General features: G+C 42.3%; 1 protein-coding gene across 1 annotated transcript in view; it reads left to right on the top strand.

Moving 5' to 3' along the window:
* Nucleotides 1-20559, top strand: part of LOC120064031 (inactive dipeptidyl peptidase 10-like) — a 99151-nt gene that overhangs the window by 66649 nt on the left and 11943 nt on the right. The window contains exons 8-15 of the mRNA XM_039014339.1: nt 275-429; nt 3709-3806; nt 4435-4558; nt 9198-9236; nt 9704-9811; nt 10254-10345; nt 12286-12333; nt 12838-12959. Of these exons, the coding sequence (XP_038870267.1) occupies nt 275-429; nt 3709-3806; nt 4435-4558; nt 9198-9236; nt 9704-9811; nt 10254-10345; nt 12286-12333; nt 12838-12959 (786 nt within the window). The remainder of the gene's footprint in view (nt 1-274; nt 430-3708; nt 3807-4434; nt 4559-9197; nt 9237-9703; nt 9812-10253; nt 10346-12285; nt 12334-12837; nt 12960-20559) is intronic.

Genomic DNA, 20559 nt, shown 5'->3' with positions numbered 1-20559 from the left:
AATCGCTGCCAAAGATGCTTCTACAAAGTATTGACTCAGGGTGTAAATACTTATGTAAATGAGATATTCCTGTACCTAAAAACAAAAGGCAAACATTTCTAAAAACATGTTTTCACTTTGTCATTATTGTGTGTGTAGATGGGTGAGAAAAAATATATATTGAATCCATTTTGAATTCAGGCTGTAACAAGTCAAGGGGTATGCATACTTTCTGTATTTAATTTTCTCGAGATCTGCAATGTATTTCTTATATATTCCTTGTGTCTCTTTACAGAGGAGATTCTCCAGTCACATATAGCACACTGGTGGTCACCGGATGGAGAGAGGTTAGCCTTCCTGGTCCTCAATGACACTCTCGTGCCCAATATGGCCCTTCCTCGCTTCACTGGCGCTTCATACCCCAAAGGAAAGCAATACCCCTACCCTAAGGTAAGCAATAGCTTTAACCTGAGATGATGTAGAAGTACATTGTCTGCTGCCACCTACCTATCTAGCTTTGGATGGTGGAATGAAACAAATTGACACTACTCCAAGATAACTCTGAGTACTCTGAGATTACAGTAAGATAAAACATTTTTTAAATCATTTTTTTCACCTTTATTTAACCAGGTTGGCCAGTTGAGAACAAGTTCTCAGTTACAACTGCGACCTGGCCAAGATAGAGCAAAGCAGTGTGACACAAACAACACAGAGTTACACATGGGATAAACAAACATACAGTCAATTACACAATAGAAAAGTCTATATACAGTGTGTGCAAATGTAGTAAGATTAGGGAAGTAAGGCAATAACTAGGCCATAGTGGCGAAATAATTACAATTTAGCATTAACAATGGAGATGATAATGTGCAGAAGATGAATGTGCAAATAGAGATACTTGGGTGCAAAGGAGCAACAAAATAAATAAATATGGGGATGAGGTAGTTGGGTGGGCTATTTACAGATGGGCTATGTTATATATCTCTAATCATTCAATCAAAACCACAAACTGGGTTTCCGGAGTAAGACAAATTAACATTCCTCTTGAACTTTTAGAAATCACAATTAGATACACTACCGGTCAAAGGTTTTTACTATTTTCTACATTGTAGAATGATAGTGAAGTCATCAAAACTATGAAATAACACATATGGAATCATGTAGTAACCAAAAATGTGTTTTCTATTTGAGATACTTCAAATAGCCACCCTTTGCCTTGATGACAGCTTTGCACACTCTTGGAATTATCTCAACCAGCTTCACCTGGAATGCTTTTTCAACAGTCTTGAAGGAGTTCCCACATAGCTGCTTTTCCTTCACTCTGTGGTCCGACTAATCCCAAACCATCTCAATTTGGTTGAGATCGGGGGATTATGGAGGCCAGGTCATCTGATGCAGCACTCCATCACTCTCCTTCTTGGTCAAATATCCCTTACACAGCCTGGAGGTGTGTTGGGTCATTGTCCTGTTGAAAAACAAATGATAGTCCCACTAAGCACAAACCAGATGGAATGGCGAATCGCTGCAGAATGCTGTGATAGCCATGCTGGTTAAGTTTGCCTTGAATTCTAAATAAATCACAGACAGTGTCACCAGCAAAGCACCCCCACACCATGACACCTCCTCCTCCATGTTTTGCGGTGGGAAATACACATGCAGAGATCATCCGTACACCAACACCACGTCTCACAAAGACACGACGATTGGAACCAAAAATCTCTAATTTGTACTCCAGACCAAAGGACAGATTTCCACCTATCTAACGACCATTGCTTGTGTTTCTTGGCCCAAGCCAGTCTCTTTTTATTATTGGTGTCCTTTAGTAGTGGATGTTGATGTTGAGATGTGTCTGTTACTTGAACTCTGTGAAGCATTTATTTAGGCTGCAATTTCTGAGGCTGGTAAGTCTAATGAACTTATCCTAATGAACTCTGGGTCTTCCATTCCTGTGGCAGTCCTCATGAGAGCCAGTTTCATCTTAGCGCTTGATGGTTTTTGGACTGCACTTGAAGAAACTTTAAAAGTTATTGAAATGTTCCGTATTGACTGACCTTCATGTCTTAAAGCAATGATGGACTGTCGTTTCTATTTGCTTATTTTACCAAATAGGCCTATCTTCTGTATACACCCCCCCCCCCCCCCCCCCCCCCCCACACACACACACACACACCTTGCACAACACAACTGATTGGCTCAAACGCATTAAGGAAAGAATTTCCACAAATTAACTAAGGCACACCTGTTAATTGAAATGCATTCCAGGTGACTACTTCATGAAGCTGGTTGAGAAAATGCATATGTGGGAACTCAGCATATGTGGGAACTCCTTCAAGACTGTTGATAAAGCATTCCAGGTGAAGCTGGTTGAGAGAATTCCAAGAGTGTGAAAAGCTGTCATCAAGGCAAATGGTGGCTACTTTGAAGAATCTCAAATGTAAAATATATTTTGATTTGTTTAACACTTTTTTGGTTACTACATGATTCCTTTTGTGTTATTTCATAGTGTTGATGTCTTCACTATTATTCTACATTGTAGAAAATAGTAAAAAATAAATAAAAACCCTTGAATGAGTAGGTGTTCTAAAACTTTTGACCGGTAGTATAAATGTACTTTGAGTTATTTACAGTTTAAAACAGCAAATCCATTACCACTATAATTCACTATAATTCTAAGACCCACAGCATGTCTGAACTTCAAGGTACAGGAAGATCCATCCAAACAGTGTCCCTTTCCTGCAGCAATTAAGACTGAAACTCCCCACCAGATGTCTGTTTTTCCCCCAGTCCTGGGTGCGTCCCAATGTACACCCTTTTCCCTATATAATGCACTACTTTGACCAGGGGCCAATGGTACCAGTAATGTACTATGAAATTAATAGGGTACCATTTGGGACACAAACCCTGTGTCCTCTGTTTCTACATTGATAATTAGATAACTGAGGATACATAAATGATCCCTCTTCCTGCTTTTTGTCCGCCTCTTGCAACACAGCACTGTGGCCCAGTGTGAGGCCAATCCGGCCATGTGTTCTTGGCCCAAGGTTAAACTAGAAGCGGCAGAATCCATACCGAGGGTGAGAACCAGTAGAGCTTGGCATATGGCATTTAGGGTTGAGTGCCAACAGTGAATATGACACTGGATGTAGAAAAAGCATTGCTACTCTATTAGGGAGGATTAGCATTAGAAAAGGTCAATAAAATACTGTGCTGTAGCAGTGCCTATAAGAGGACTATTCATTCTCTATTGGGGCTTATACAGGCTTTGGTTCATATCTTCATGCATTGTTCAAGGCCAACCTTTGTGATTCTTATTCAGGTTTAAACATGGTTAGGCTAAATCCAGTGCTGCGTGTAAATGAGGTGATAACTTTAGTCATGCTGTTTTTCTCATTTTCTTTCATAACCATTAACATTTGTATCACCGTTAAATAAAACGAGTTGATATTATGCGTTGTATTGTGTAAAGCCATAGCTATTATTCATTGTTAGGGCATGTGTTCAATGATTCTAATGTGTTACTATTATCATCATCCATTGTTTCAGAATGTTTTGAAGTCGTTTTTTATGTTGGTAGCACATATACAGTATAAATTACTCTACATAACTACAATGTAATTATGCAATTGTTTGTTTAGTTGATATTGTGATTGCCTTCGTGTGGTGTTTTTAATCTGTGATTCATAATGTTTAATGGTGCTACAATATCTAAAGGACTGATTCTGTTTTCAGGCTGGTCAACCCAACCCCACAGTGAAGTTATACGTGGTGAATCTGTACGGGCCGACACACACACAGGAGCTCACACCACCAGACAACCTCAAACTAAGGTGTGATTTACTGCATGGAATAATGAAAACACATATTGGAAAGTTCGCTATTTGGAGGGACTAGGTCATGGTACATGTTGCAGATGATAACAACTTCTGTCCGTTCTCTCTCGTAGGGAGCACTATGTGGCCATGGGCCATGTTTCAGACAATAACAACTGTGGTTGTTCTCTCTCGTAGGGAGCACTATGTGGCCATGGGCCATGTTTCAGACAATAACAACTGTGGTTGTTCTCTCTCGGAGGGAGCACTATGTGGCCATGGGCCATGTTTCAGACGATAACAACTGTGGTTGTTCTCTCTAGTAGGGAGCACTATGTGGCCATGGGCCATGTTTCAGACAATAACCACTGTGGTTGTTCTCTCTCGTAGGGAGCACTATGTGGCCATGGGCCATGTTTCAGACAATAACAACTGTGTTTGTTCTCTCTCGTAGGGACCACTATGTGGCCATGGTCCATGTTTCAGACAATAACCACTGTGGTTGTTCTCTCTCGTAGGGAGCACTATGTGGCCATGGTCCATGTTTCAGACAATAACCACTGTGGTTGTTCTCTCTCGTAGGGAGCACTATGTGGCCATGGTCCATGTTTCAGACAATAACAACTGTGGTTGTTCTTTCTCGTAGGGAGCACTATGTGGCCATGGTCAATTGGATCAGTAAAACCAAGACGACGGTCAGGTGGATGAACCGTGCCCAGAATGTGTCCATCCTGACCGTATGTGAGACCACCACGGGGGCCTGTGTTAAGGTGAGAGGCATGCTGGGTAGGGGGTGGGGGGCTTGGTAATGTTGAGACTAGGTCACTGTCACGCCCTGGCCTTAGTATTATTTGTTTTATTTATTATTTTAGTTAGGTCAGGGTGTGACATGGGGTATGTGTGTATTTTGGGGTATTATATGGTAGAGGGGGTGTTGGTTGTAGTTTATGGTTTTGTGTTGAGTGTATGTATCTAGCTGTGTCTATGGGTGTGTAGTTTTCTAGGTAAGTCTATGGTGGCCGGAATGGGTTCTCAATTAGAGACAGCTGATTTCTGTTGTCTCTAATTGGGAGCCATATTTAAGGCTGCCATAGGCTTTAGCTATTTGTGGGTGTTTGTTTCCTGTGTTAGCGTTTGGGCCACACAGGACTGTTACAGGTTAGTCACGTTTGTTGTTTTTGTTCATTTGTAGTGTTTGTTGGTTTGCCATTAAAATCATGAATACCTCCTACTCCGCATCTTGGTCCGATCCATGCTCCTCCTCGTCCGAGGAGGAGAACGACATTGACAGCCGTTACAGAAACACCCACCAAACCAGGACCAAGCGGATTGGAGAAGGACGGCAAGAACCAAAGCAATGGAGAGATGAGGAATGGACTTGGGAGGAGATCCTAGACGGTAAAGGACCCTGGGCACAGCCAGTGGAGTGTCGCCGCCCCAAAGCGGAGCTGGAGGCAGCGAAAGCGGAGAGGCGGCATTATGAGGCGCTTGCAAGGCACAGTGGCTGGAAACCCGAGAGGCTCACCCAAAAATTTCTTGGGGGGGGGCTAAGGGGTAGTGTGGCGAAGCCGGGTTGGTTACCTGAGCCAACTCCCCGGGCTAACCGTGGAGTGAGAGGGCGTCGTACTGGTCAGACACCGTGTTATGCGGTAAAGCGCACGGTGTCCCCAGTACGCGTGCTTAGCCCAGTGCGGGCTATTCCACCTTGCCGCACTGGGAGGGCTAGGTTGGGCATCGAGCCGGATGTCATGAAGCCGGCCCAACGTATCTGGCCTCCAGTACGTCTCCTCGGGCCGGCGTACATGGCACCAGCCTTACAGGTGGTGTCCCCGGTTCGCCTGCATAGCCCAGTGCGGGCTATTCCACCTCGCCGCACTGGCAGGGCTACGGGGACCATCCAACCTGGTAGGGTTGGAGAGGCTCGGTGCTCAAGAGCGCGTGTCCTCCTTCACGGTCCGGTATATCCGGCGCCACCTTCCCGCCCCAGCCCAGTACCACCAGTGCCTACACCACGCACCAGGCTTCCAGTGCATCTCCAGAGCCCTGTTCCTCCTCCCCGCACTCGCCCTGAGGTGCGTGCCCTCAGCCCGGTACCTCCAGTTCCGGCACCACGCATCAGGCCTATTGTGCGTCTCAGCCGGCCAGAGTCTGCCGTCTGCCCAGCGGTGCCTGAACTGCCCGTCTGCCCAGCGGTGCCTGAACTGCCCGGCTGCCCAACGCCGTCTGAGCCATCTGTCTGCCCAGCGCCGTCTGAGCCATCTGTCTGCCCAGCGCCGTCTGAGCCATCTGTCTGCCCAGCGCCGTCTGAGCCATCTGTCTGCCCAGCGCCGTCTGAGCCATCTGTCTGCCCAGCGCCGTCTGAGCCATCTGTCTGCCCAGCGCCGTCTGAGCCATCCGTCTGCCCAGCGCCGTCTGAGCCATCCGTCTGCCCAGCGCCGTCTGAGCCATCCGTCTGCCCAGCGCCGTCTGAGCCATCCGTCTGCCCAGCGCCGTCTGAGCCATCCGTCTGCCCAGCGCCGTCTGAGCCATCCGTCTGCCACGAGCCATTAGAGCCGCCCGTCTGTCCCGAGCCGTTAGAGCCGTCCGTCAGTCAGGAGCCGCTAGAGCCGTCCATCAGTCAGGAGCCGCCAGAGACGCCAGCCAGTCAGGAGCCGCCAGAGACGCCAGCCAGTCAGGAGCCGCCAGAGACGCCAGCCAGTCAGGAGCCGCCAGAGACGCCAGCCAGTCAGGAGCCGCCAGAGACGCCAGCCAGTCAGGAGCCGCCAGAGACGCCAGCCAGTCAGGAGCCGCCAGAGACGCCAGCCAGTCAGGAGCCGCCAGAGACGCCAGCCAGTCAGGAGCCGCCAGAGACGCCAGCCAGTCAGGAGCCGCCAGAGACGCCAGCCAGTCAGGAGCCGCCAGAGACGCCAGCCAGTCAGGAGCTGCCCTCCGGTCATGAGCTGCCCTCCGGTCATGAGCTGCCCTCCAGTCATGAGCTGCCCTCCAGTCATGAGCTGCCCTCCAGTCATGAGCTGCTGCCCCTTATCCCGGAGCTGCTGCCCCTTATCCCGGAGCTGCTGCCCCTTATCCCGGAGCTGCTGCCCCTTATCCCGGAGCTGCTGCCCCTTATCCCGGAGCTGCTGCCCCTTATCCCGGAGCTGCTGCCCCTTATCCTGGTGCTGCCCCTTATCCCGGTGCTGCCCCTTATGACTATGGTGGGGTGGGGACCACGACCAGTGCCGTAGCCGCCGCCGTGGAAGGAAGCCCACCCAGACCCTCCCCTAGACTATGTGCTGGTGCGCACGGAGTTCGCACCTTAAGGGGGGGGGTTATGTCACGCCCTGGCCTTAGTATTATTTGTTTTATTTATTATTTTAGTTAGGTCAGGGTGTGACATGGGGTATGTGTGTATTTTGGGGTATTATATGGTAGAGGGGGTGTTGGTTGTAGTTTATGGTTTTGTGTTGAGTGTATGTATCTAGCTGTGTCTATGGGTGTGTAGTTTTCTAGGTAAGTCTATGGTGGCCGGAATGGGTTCTCAATTAGAGACAGCTGATTTCTGTTGTCTCTAATTGGGAGCCATATTTAAGGCTGCCATAGGCTTTAGCTATTTGTGGGTGTTTGTTTCCTGTGTTAGCGTTTGGGCCACACAGGACTGTTACAGGTTAGTCACGTTTGTTGTTTTTGTTCATTTGTAGTGTTTGTTGGTTTGCCATTAAAATCATGAATACCTCCTACTCCGCATCTTGGTCCGATCCATGCTCCTCCTCGTCCGAGGAGGAGAACGACATTGACAGCCGTTACAGTCACACTCACCCTGGGGAGGTCATTCTGTTATTGTGTCAGTGGGAGGACAGAGCAGACAATGCAATGACTTTATTACTGCTATGCTACCAAAGGGAAAGATATCATTGACTCGAATGCCTCATCTGACAGTACTGTATCAGCTGTTGTGCTTTTTTTGTGTGCTTTTTACTATGCATGCTAAAGGACACTTGTGGAGGGGTGCACTTTTTCTGTTCTGTTTATCCACCACTTTGAATACAAATATTATCTTGTGGCATTTATCAGATAAACACACACTATAAGTCATATTCATTATTCTATTACTTTCAACTGGGAAGCCTTTATTAAATGATCATCTCAGCAAACTGTTTTCATTAAGTAAAGACTTATTCTTCCCACTATTTGTTTTGATGGCAATGATTGCACAGTGTTATTATAAGCTATGTCTGGAAAAGGGCAAAGCTGCGGTCTCCTGTTGAGAAAACATGGGAGTCTATTGGACACAGTCCAGTTTGACTGTCCCAGGGTCAGGCCCCACAGACGGCTGGACCACAAACAAACAGACGCTCCAGCCAAGAAGCGGCTCCGCCTGGGCGCAGACTCAATTTCTCTGCCAAGGCTTTTGTCCATGTCTCCAATGGGTTTTAAATTAAAGAACACAAAGAAAAGATTAAAGATTCCGGATTTCCCCATTTGGCATTTTAACCCTAAAAGCACCAACAGGGGGTCAAAAAATGTCAATTTCTAAACCTTTTTTTATACTCGGTCAAGCAACTTGTAACCAACAACAAAAAACTACATTCATCTAGATGCTTGTGTTAAAATGGAGGAATGAAACATAATCTGTCTTTTGTATTCTAGCGATGTGTGGTAGTATGAAAATGGGCGGAATCAATACCAAATTTGGGGCATAGCAGCCACTATAATAAAAATTATATATATATATATATATGTAAATAAATATTTAGCTTTCAGTCAATTTCTCTACACCAAGTTGAGAGTCTCATCGTTCAGATACAATTGGAACTGAGTTGATCACCCATAGCATTCCAAAGTTAGAGCTAAAAGTCTGACGCCACCATATCGTCTAAATCGGCCATATCGGTGGACACTTTAGGTCCTACCAGTATCTCAGATTCGCCAATTTCTCAGCCTCTTAGTATTACAGAAAAAAACCACTTTGAATAAATAACAGACAAATGTTCATAATTAGTGTCTATGGGTGAAATTGATCAAAATATTTAAAAATGTAAACATTTTTAAATGTATTCTTATTTTGGGGAATTAAAAACAATTTACTTGTGTTACAGAAGATTAATCAAATAAAAGGTGTTAGAGTTTGACAGAAAGTGTTTCATTTATTTTATTTTATTTTATTTTTATATTTATTTTTTTGAAAAGAAAAACAAAACACTTTTGGTACTTTTAGGGGTTGAAATATGGTGGCGCTTTTAGAGTTAAAGTATTGGGGAAGAAAGGGAATTGAGTGATTTTGAGGGACTTTGGGCTGTCTTTGTGGGATGCTTAATTCCAACCAGGCTCCACGGCTATTCGGGTTTGCTGAAGTAGGTTGGGATGTAATATGGGACAATTATAAATCGGGACATAATATTAACTGTTAACATTTTGGCCGTTCTATTTCAGAGGCATGAGGAGACCTCAGAGCTCTGGCTTTCAAAGCAGGTAAAAAATCTTTACTTTTGTCAGTAATGGCCAAACTTATCAAATCAAAGTTCCATTCAATCTTATTCAATAGATTTTTGTTGTGCACTCATGGTAGTAAATGGCCTAAAGTGCCATTACACTTGTACCGATGTAGGATCTTAATTTGATTACTCTTTTGTTGCTGAGAATTGCAAACTTTTAGTGTATTTGAGTTTTAAAAAGGCTTCTAAAGTTTAGAATTTCACTTAAAAATGTCAGACTTGATTTGCCCTAACAGAAAATGTATCAATCCCTACAAAAATGACCATGAATTATAATCCACATAATAATTCATATTTACAGGATTATTTTCCTGCTGTAGTAAACTGGTTTAAATTAAGATCCTACATCTGTATATTACTAGTGTATTTTACACAATCTCTGTGATCATGTAATGACGTCATAACACTCTAAACTAAAAATGTTTGCTGTGTTTGTTTCGGCAGAACCAGGAACCAGTGTTCTCCAGGGATGGCAGCATATTCTTCCTGACAGTGCCCGTCAAGCAAGGCGGGCGCGGAGAGTTCCATCACATCGCCATGTTCACCACACAGGTACTAGGGTCACGTCACCATGGTTACATCTCTGATGAGGGTCACTCATGTCACCATGGTTACCACTCAAAGGGTTCTGTTACCATAGTTTCCACCGGGGTGAGAGTAATATCTCCATGATTACAGCACAAGTGAGGGTAGGGTTACTACTGTGTGCCCATAGTGGTGAGCATCATCTCTCAATGGCCACTGTACTTTTTTTGCAAATATATTATGTGATAACTCAATGAAAGTGGCTTCAACCACATCAAATTGCAATCCTTGCTAGTGACCAGTACTTAGGACGTATGATAATGATGATGATCTTGATGAGGATGATGATGATGATCTTGATGAGGATGATGTGATGACTCTGAAAACAGGAAGGCTTTTTTTAAATAGATATTGTAGATCACACTCATAATAGCTTATTTCCTGTTTCTCGTCTCCTTCCTTGCTCCAGTTCAGAGCAGATCAAAACGAGATCCGCCATCTAACATCAGGAAACTGGGAAGTAACTAAGATCCTGGCCTATGATGAGAGCAACGACAACATGTGAGTGTCTCTTCTGAACTGTGCATAATAAATCAATAATGAGGATTCAGGTATTTAGTACGTACAGTGAAGTACAAAATTATTTGGACAGTGAGACTTTTTTTTTCTGTTTTGGCTCTGTACTCCAGCACTTTGGATTTGAAATGATGCAGTGACTATGATTAAAGTGCAGACTGTCAGCTTTAATTTGAGGCAAACTCTTTAGAAATTACAGAACTCTTTGTACACAGTCCCATTTAAGGGAACCAAAAGTATTTGGGCACATTTACTTATGTGTTTTAAGGTAGTCAAAAGTATGGTATTTTTGGGCCCATATTCCTAACACGAAATGATTACAAGTTGTAAACTTTCATTCATAGTCTAGGTTGGAACAACCTCATGATGGGTATATGGACAATTTGAGTAGCCTAAACCTATCGATGTTACATTGAACTGGGTGAATGGAATATGAATGACAGTCATCCAACATGCTGTAATAGAAATAAGGCCGTGCTCATGAAAAAAAGTAGTCCTCCCTTGTCATAAACGGCACTGACCTCCACTGTTTTGAATACTTGCACATTAATGTGGGTGCTACCATGATTACGGATAATCCTGAATGAAACGTGAATAATAATGAGTGAGAAAGGTATAGCGGCACAAAGATCATACCCCCAAGAAATGCTAACCTCTCACCATTAACAATACAAGGGAAGCTTTGCATTTTTTGGGGGGTATGACATTTATGCCTCTAACTTTTTAAATCTTCATGATGATTTTGCAGGGAACACTTTGCTTCTTGAAAGTACAATATCTTGAAAACTTGCCTGCTGACATGCAAAACATGTTGGGAATGTATCGTCAGTGGACTAATGAAACCTCATATTCATTGTATAATTTCAAATCCGAAGTGCTGGAGTACAGAGACGAAACAACACAGCATTTATTGGTAAGACTTTTTTTGGATAGTCCATCTGTCGATGCACTACAGACCATCTACAGACTCAGTAACATTTCAACTATCGACTAATCCTAACCTTGGTCCTAACCTTAACCCTTATCCTAACCCTTAACCTAACCCTTATTCTAAACCTAACAGTATATCTGGCAAGTAGTTGCTTATCAAAAGATAGTATCTACAGATGGACTATCCAAATAAAGTGTGACCAATGTGTCACTGTCAAAATATTTTTGGACCTCACTGTATATGACTCTTATATGGATAGGTGATAGACAGTTGAGCATCTGCAGCCATGTTGATATGAGTCCCATATGTAATAATGCCTGCATTGACTATACAATGACATGAATCATAATTCAACACATTCCTCATCAGTTCTTGACACAAAGGTATCTCATACATATGCAGCAGCTAGTCTGGTTCGACAGATCACATTATGTGCATGTATGGAATGATGAATGAATGCTGTAGAGGAGTTGACGACAGCACAAACAGAAAACATCATTGTTATCACAGTGAACTTGATTGTATGTTATGAGGGGCTTTGTGTCATTACTCTTGTAAGAGTTGTGGTGTCAGGTACATTCCGAATCAAAATCTCAGACCAATGTAACTGCAAATCATAGACAGCACGCCATAGTGCATGGTGGGAAAAGGAGGTTTAAGAATGGACATTGCATTTTGCATCGTAAAACATAGAACCTTGAGTGTGAAACTGTATGGTACCTGTATGTTATTGTAGCTTGATAGGCAGATTTTTCTCTTCTCAACTTGACACTCATAAACCTCATGCATATTGCCTCAAGACTGAGTGTCATTTGCGTATGAAGTACACAGACAAATGCTGCTTATTTGAAAGTATCAGGTTTATTTCTCATCTAAATATGACATGTTGCAGGCACAAAGCTGAGCTTGAGAGTGTATTTATGGCATAACCTTGTTAGCAAAGGCCACTGGGTTTCTTTGAGACTCAATTAACTTATTTGTTTCTTCTATACAGATATTTTCTCAGCACTGAAGGCTCACCGCGAAGAAGACAGCTTTTCAGGTGACTCATTTAGCAACCTGTCCTGAATCTTGCTTTTGACAGCTCCCCTTTGATTTACAGTCCCTCTCATATTCTGTAATTTTTCTTTTCGCGAAGAACATGTCATAACAACAGCAAACATCTGAGGTTTTGTGCTTACAGAAATATAGAGACACTCTGATGTAAGATCGTGTATACTGGATGATACTTGTTTCATAAAGCGTATGGAGGTTGCAAAGGCACATTAGGTTATGATAATTACATTTTTCAACAAACCTTTTCCAAATTCAGCTGCTCTTTTGATAAGGGAGAATCGGCTTAATTACATTTAAAATGCTTTCAGGTGAACCAATGACGTGAAGCTCCCAACCTCAACATTGCTTGTCTCCTCATTTATGTAGAGTGTAAATATCATATGCCAACTGCAAACACCACAGGTGCTAGATACTCTATAGGCCTGTTCTTTGGGGTTTGCAGTGGATGTTAAAACGGCCGCCTAATCTTCCGTCTTCCCCTTCCTTTCAGTGTGAAGACTGTCGGGTTGTTCCCTCGACACTGTCTGACGTGTGAGCTAAATAAGGCGCACTGTCTGTTCTTTAATGCCGAGATAAGCCCCAATGATAAGCATATCATCCTCCACTGTAAAGGTAAGCTAGCCGAGCTAAATGCTGAGTAGCTAAATGCTAACTCAGTGCATTGGATTCCACTCTTTACCACCAAGATAGCACTAGCAGGCCAATGCAAAGTAAACATGTCATTATACACTGTAAAAGTTATCCAGCTTAGCTCAATGCTAACACAGACAGTCCATTGTATAGTAGTGCTCCATAGCGCCAAGACAGCACTAACAGGCTAATGCAAACATGTCATTTTGCTCTTTAAATGTTAGTCAGCTAAGCTAAATTCTAACACAAGCAGTGCATCATTCTGAAGGCTAATATTGATCTACATGCTAGCACCCCTCATCTGTCTTTGTTGAAGCTAGATAAATATTGATAGAGCTTAGGAAACCAAAGCATCAACTTTCTTTGAGAGGTAATTTCAAGACATTAGGGACCAACATCAACCAACCATTCATTATTTGAAACCGTGAAGTTATGCCAGCTAGGTCATTAGTTAAACCCAACCAATGCATCATCCGCTTAGACGTAGATTCAGGATCAGAGACACAGTACATATAAGATTCATTATCAGATCCAGCAAAAGTACAGCGTTTCCTCTAACTGCTCAGTGTTTCCCTGTAAGGTATATCATATGCTAACACCAATGTGATAGTAGGATAGTAATGCTAAAAGCGAACATAACCGGCTCCTAAACATACACTGAAGAGATACGTTAGAGACACAAACAGAATGTGATTTTATACCAGGGATATACACTACCGTTGAAAAGTTTGGGGTCACCTGGAAATGTCCTTTTTTGTCCATTAAAATAACATCAAATTGATCCGAAATACAGTGTAGCCATTATTAATGTTGTAAATGACTATTGCAGCTGGAAACATCAGATTGTTATGGAATATCTACATAGGTGTACAGAGGCCCATTATCAGCATACCATCACTCCTGTGTTCCAATGGCACGTTGTGTTAGCTAATCCAAGTTTATCATTTTAAAAGGCTAATATATCATTAGAAAACCCTTTTGCAATTATGTTAGCACAGCTGAAAACTGTTGTTCTGATTAAAGAAGCAATAAAACTGGCCTTCTTTAGATTAGTTGAGTATCTGGAGCATCAGCATTTGTGGGTTTGATTACAGGCTCCAAATGGCCAGAAACAATTAACTTTATTCTGAAACTCTTCAGTCTGTTCTTGTTCTAAGAAATGAAGGCTATTCCATGCGAGAAATTACCAAGAAACTGAAGATCTCGTACAACGCTGTGTACTACTCCCTTCACAGAACAAACTGGCTCTAACCAGAATAGAAAGAGGAGCGGCAGGACCCGGTGACCAACTAGCAAGAGGACAAGTACATTAGAGTGTCTAGTTTGAGAAACAGACACCTCACAAGTCCTCAACTGGCAGCTTCATTAAATAGTACCCGCAAAACACCAGTCTCAATGTCAGCAGTGAAGAGGCGACTCCAGGATGCTGGCCTTCTAGGCAGAGTTCCAAAGAAAAAGCCATATCTCAGACTGGCCAATAAAAAGAAAAGATTAAGATGGGAAAAAGAATACAGACACTGGACAGACAAATCTAAGTTTGAGGTGTTCAGATCACAAAGAAGAACATTCGTGAGACGCAGAAAAATGAAAAGATGCTGGAGGAGTGCTTGACGCCATCTGTCAAGCATGGTGGAGGCAATGTGATGGTCTGGGGTGCTTTGGTGGTGGTAAAGTGGGAGTTTTGTACAGAGTAAAATGGATCTTGAAGAAGGAAGGCTATCACTCCATTTTGCAACGCCATGCCATACCCTGTGGACGGTGCTTAATTGGAGCTAATTTCCTCCTACAACAGGACAATGACCCAAAGCACAGCTCCAAACTATGCAAGAGCTATTTAGGGAAGAAGCAGTCAGCTGGTATTATATCTATAATGGAGTGGCCAGCACAGTCACCGAATCTCAACCCTATTGAGCTGTTGTGGGAGCAGCTTGGCCGTATGGTACGCAAGAAGTGCCCATCAAGCCAATCCAATTTTTGGGATGTGCTTCAGGAAGCATGGGGTGAAATCTAATTATTTATAACCTTGTCAACGTCTTGACTATATTTCCTATTCATTTAGCACCTCATTTCATGTATGTGTTTATGGATAACAAGGACATTTCTAAGTGACCACAAACTTTTGAACGGTAGTGTATATTATATTGATTGATTGGTTTAATTTATTTGGCAATTTGTAAAATCCATACATAAGGGCGCTCCAGCTGGTGACGCCTCCACATACAATTTTAAGAAAATCATCAAGGATAACACAATTAAGTTTAACAGCTTATTTCCATTGTTGTCCTTTTGAAGATGCAAGTGGGACTACAACAAGGTTAGGCGGCAATTGTAATGACAACAGACAATGACAGACACAATGACAGTCTCACATACCCTTAATATATGAACAATCAATCCCTAATATATATAGAAGATATATATATATATATATATTAGGGATTATCCCGAGCATTTTCCTCTCCGCCACCTACTTTAATCTTACCACTCACTTTAAAGACATGCTACTATTTAGCAATTTTTTTCAGTGAGAACTTGAAACTACCTATGGAGGTTATAAGTTTGAAATTCTTTGGAAGATTATTCCAAAGAATGGCAGCTGAGTATAAAAATGTTTCTTTCCCTGTACCACTTTTAAATCTTAAAGGAACAACGTCAGTTTGACTCCTTCTAGTTGAATAGTTATGGTTATCCCTTACTAAGTTAAAGTAGTTACATAAGTACCTGGGGACCATACAGTGGACAATCTTATGTACAAGGAACAATTTTCAAAGTGGGAGTAGTCAAGATGTATAAGTGCTGGAAGTTTAAGAATAATCCTGACTAATTTGTTCTGAGATGTCTGCAATTAATTTTTTTATATCTTGGGGGCACTATTGTACCAGGAAGAGCATGCAGAGTTGAAGTGGCACTGAACAAGAGCCCCTGCCAATGTCCCCATTGCGTTCTTATCCAGATATTTGGAGGTTCTAGCCAGGAAGCTAATTTTATGGATCAGTTTGGCGATAACATTTTGTGCCATACTCTCCCCTGTCAGAATGTTATCTAGCACACATCCAAGATACTTAACAGAGTCTTTTTCTGTGACTACTATGTCACCTACTACCACCTTAAAATCTGGGGATTTCCTCAGTTTCACTTTGGACCCGAACAAGATGGACTGACAGCTTTTTGTCATATAGCCATTTAATGACATTCAGAAGTTCAGCACTGAGGGCTTTCTCAACCACATTTTTGTCTTTGTGGGAAACCAACAGTGCAGAAAAGGTCACATGTACAGGCAGATATCAGATCATTTATATACAACAGAAATAAAAGTGGACCCAGCACACTCCCTTGGGGTACCCCGCAGTTCAAGATTTTGGGTTTAGACAGGGTCCCATCCACATCCACCGTCTGTTTTCTTCCTTACAGGTAAGAGCTGACCTATTTTACTGCTAAGTTGTTGAAGCCCATGGCTCTTAGTTTGAATAACAGAATCTCATGATCCACTGTATCAAACCCCTTTTGGAGATCTAACATAACCATAACACAAAATATCCCCCCGTCTACTTCCTTATGTGGTCAGTCAGATATAGGAGGCAGGTGTCAGTGGAATGGAATAATTTACTTCCTATCTGCAATATCATATACAGTGCCTTGCAAAAGTATTCATCCTCCTTGGCGTTTTTCCTATTTTGTTGCATTACAACCTGTAATTTAAGTAGATCTTACTTGGATTTCATGTAATGTACATACACAAAATAGTCCAATTTGGTGAAGTGAAATGAACAAAAAAAACTTGTTTAAAAAAATTCAAAAAAGTGTAAAACAGAAAAGTGATGCATGCAAATGTATTCACCCCCTTTGCTATGAAGCCCCTAAATAAGATCTGGTGCAACAAATTACTTTTCAGAAGTCACATATTTAGTTAGATTGCACACAGGTGGACTTTATTTAAGTGTCACATGATCACAGTATATATACACCTGTTCTGCAATACCGCTAAGCAAGGGGCACCACCAAGCAAGCAGCACCATGAAGACCAAGGAGCTCTCCAAACAGGTCAGGGACAAAGTTGTGGAGAAGTACAGATCAGGGTTGGGTTCTAAAAAAATATCAGAAACTTTGAACATCCTACGAAGCACCATTAAATCCATTATTAAAAAATGAAAAGAGTATGGCACCACAACAAACCTGCCAAGAGAGGGCCGCCCACCAAAACTCACGGACCAGGCAAGGAGGGCATTAATCAGAGAGGCAACAAAGAGACCAAAGATAACCCTGAAGGAGCTGCAAAGCTCCACAGCGGAGATTGGAGTATCTGTCCATAGGACAACTTTAAGCCGTACACTCCACAGAGCTGGGCTTTACGGAAGAGTGGCCAGAAAAAAGTCATTGGTTAAAGAAAAGAATAAGCAAACACGTTTGGTGTTCGCCAAAAGGCATGTGGGAGACTCCCCAAATATATGGAAGAAGGTACTCTGGTCAGATGAGACTAAAATGGAGCTTTTTGGCCATCAAGGACAACGCTATGTCTGGCGCAAACCGAACACCTCCCATCACCCCGAGAACAGCATCCCCACAGTGAATCATGGTGGTGGCAGAGCTAAATACTGGAAAATTCTTGAGGGAAACCTGTTTCAGTCTTCCTGAGATTTGAGACTGGGACAGAGGTTCACCTTCCAGCAGGACAATGACCCTAAGCATACTGCTAAAGCAACACTCAAGTGGTTTAACCTCTATTTCCTCCCAATCCCGGATCCGGGAGCACCCCCATCAGTAAAAAAGCTGACTAGCATAGCCTAGCATAGCGTCACAAGTAAATACTAGCATCTAAATATCATTAAATCACAAGTCCAAGACACCAGATGAAAGATACACATCTTGTGAATCCAGCCATCATTTCTGATTTTTAAAATGTTTTACAGGGAAGACACAATATGTAAATCTATTAGCTAACCACGTTAGCAAAAGACACCACTTTTTTTACTCCACCATTTTTTTACTGCATCAGTAGCTATCACAAATTCGACCAAATAAAGATATAAATTGCCACTAACCAAGAAACAACTTCATCAGATGACAGTCTGATAACATATTTATTGTATAGCATATGTTTTGTTAGAAAAATGTGCATATTTCAGGTATAAATCATAGTTTACCATTGCAGCCACCATCACAACTCTCACCAAAGCGACGAATAACTACAGAGAGCAACGTGAATTACCTAAATACTCATCATAAAACATTTCTGAAAAATACACAGCGTACAGCAAATGAAAGACAAACATCTTGTGAATCCAGCCAATATTTCAGATTTTTTAAGTGTTTTACAGCAAAAACACAATATAGCATTATATTAGCTTACCACAATAGCCAGAAACACAACACCATTTACCAGCAGCAAAGGTTAGCGATCGTAAGAGAGGCACCTAATCTAATCGATAACTATTCATAAACTTGACTAAAAAATACAGGTTGGACAGCAAATGAAAGATACATTAGTTCTTAATGCAACCGCTGTGTTAGATTTTTTAAATTAACGTTACTGCGCATACAGCGTGCGCTAAAGCGAGACCGCACCGAAATTCATGGCGGAATTATTGTTTAACATTTGTCAACATAAATACGAATTAACAGCATAAAGACTTCTTACTATTTGATGAGCTTCCATCAGAATCTTGGGCAAGGTGTCCTTTCTCCAGAACAATCTTCTTTTGGTTGAAAGATGTCCTCTTCTCCTGTAGAATTAGCAGCTAACGCTAGCTATGTGCCGGAGAGGTGTCCAACTCGTGATAGCGCGTGACAAAGAAATTCCAGAAAATCACAATAAACTGATATAAACTGCTATAAGTCGGTTTAAATTAACTACCTTATGATGTCTTTAACACCTATAACGAATAAAAACATGACCGGATATATCTAAGGCCTATAACCGGAGCGTTCTAGAGCCACAGCCAGATGTCCTTCCTGCGTCAGAGCGAAGTGAACAAAGGCCGGACACTTTTTTCCCAGGCCATTTATAAGCTCTCAGTTCTGCCTAGCAACCCCATTTCAACTCTCACTATTCGCTGACACCCAGGGGAAGACGTATGCAGTGCATCTCAACCAATAGAAGACAGGCAGATTTATAAACAGATCTCAGAACAGCAAGCGGATTTCAGCATTCTCACATCCTCATAGGAAAAGTGCTCCAACTCCTGTTCTGTTTCACTCACAGATATAATTCAAACGGTTTTAGAAACTAGAGAGTGTTTTCTATCCAATAGTAATAATAATATGCATATTGTACGAGCAAGAATTGAGTACGAGGCAGTTTAATTTGGGAACGAAATTATTACAAAGTGCAAATAGCACCCCCTATTGAGAAGATTAAGGGGAAACATTTAAATGTCTTGGAATGCCCTAGTCAAAGCCCAGACCTCAATAAAATTGAGAATATGTGGTATGACTTAAATATTGCTGTACATCAGCGGAATCCATCCAACTTGAAGGAGCTGGAGCAGTTTTGCCTTGAAGAATGGGCAAAAATCCAAGTGGCTAGATGTCCCAAGCTTATAGAGACATACCCCAAGAGACTTGCAGCTGTAATTGCTGCAAAAGGTGTGGGGGGGGGGGAGGTGAATAGTTATGCACGCTCAAGTTTCCTGTTTTTTTGTCTTATTTCTTGGTTGCCAATATTTTGCATCTTCAAAGTGGTAGGCATGTTATGTAAATCAAATGATACAACCCCCCCCCCCCAAAATCCATTTCAATTCCAGGTTGTATGGCAACAAAATAGGAAAAATACCAAGGGGGTGTAAATACTTTCGCAAGCCACTGTAGCTTTGGAATCGTGTCATTACGTACTTTTGAGGAAAATAGGCACGTTTCTCGACATATACACTGACTTTGAGAAGGGATTGCATGACAATTAGCTTAGCAACCACGTGACGCAGCATGACAACGTGAACACGGTTGGTTGACAGTCTGCTGGGTCGGGCGTTATGCGTCATCCATTGGACTCCTATTGCACCCTGGACTAAAGAGGCAGACAAATAGGAAAAATGTGCTAGACCCTCCGTTAAATGAAAAATTTCTCGAGGTAGGAATATCTAAAAAAAATATGATCAATGGCTCATTCGAGAGAACATCCTACCGACCTATGACATCGGCCAGTATTGAATTTTGACATTTATGATAGACGTTTCCGCGATCTAAAATCCTATTCCTATTAACTTCCAGTGTAGTGAGAGGGACTTTATCACAGTGCTACGTCATACCTGCCGGATTTCTGCCTGCTTGAACTCCAATAACTCACATACACATGAAAACATGGAATGACACAGGAAATCAATAGAACATCACTCAGGGATGCACATCAACAATAGAACATTACAAAATGGGTGAATCTTTCCTTTAAAAGGCCAGAGACACGTCATTGCTGGGGGGAGTTCTTGCAATGTGTGCTGGGAATTATCTTATTTTTGCGTGTAGATGATCTTGTTGTGATAAAGTGTCTAATATGAAATAATATGAAAATTAACTCCAGGAACACCTTCCTAATATTGAGTTGCACCCAATTCATTGGGGAATGGACTCTACAAGGTGTCGAATAAGTTCC

The sequence above is a fragment of the Salvelinus namaycush genome, chromosome 19 (genome assembly GCF_016432855.1).
Source record: "Salvelinus namaycush isolate Seneca chromosome 19, SaNama_1.0, whole genome shotgun sequence".
Taxonomy (NCBI): Eukaryota; Metazoa; Chordata; class Actinopteri; order Salmoniformes; family Salmonidae; genus Salvelinus; species Salvelinus namaycush.
The sequence above is the reverse complement of the archived record's forward strand: the minus strand, read 5'-3'. Positions and strand labels throughout refer to the sequence as shown.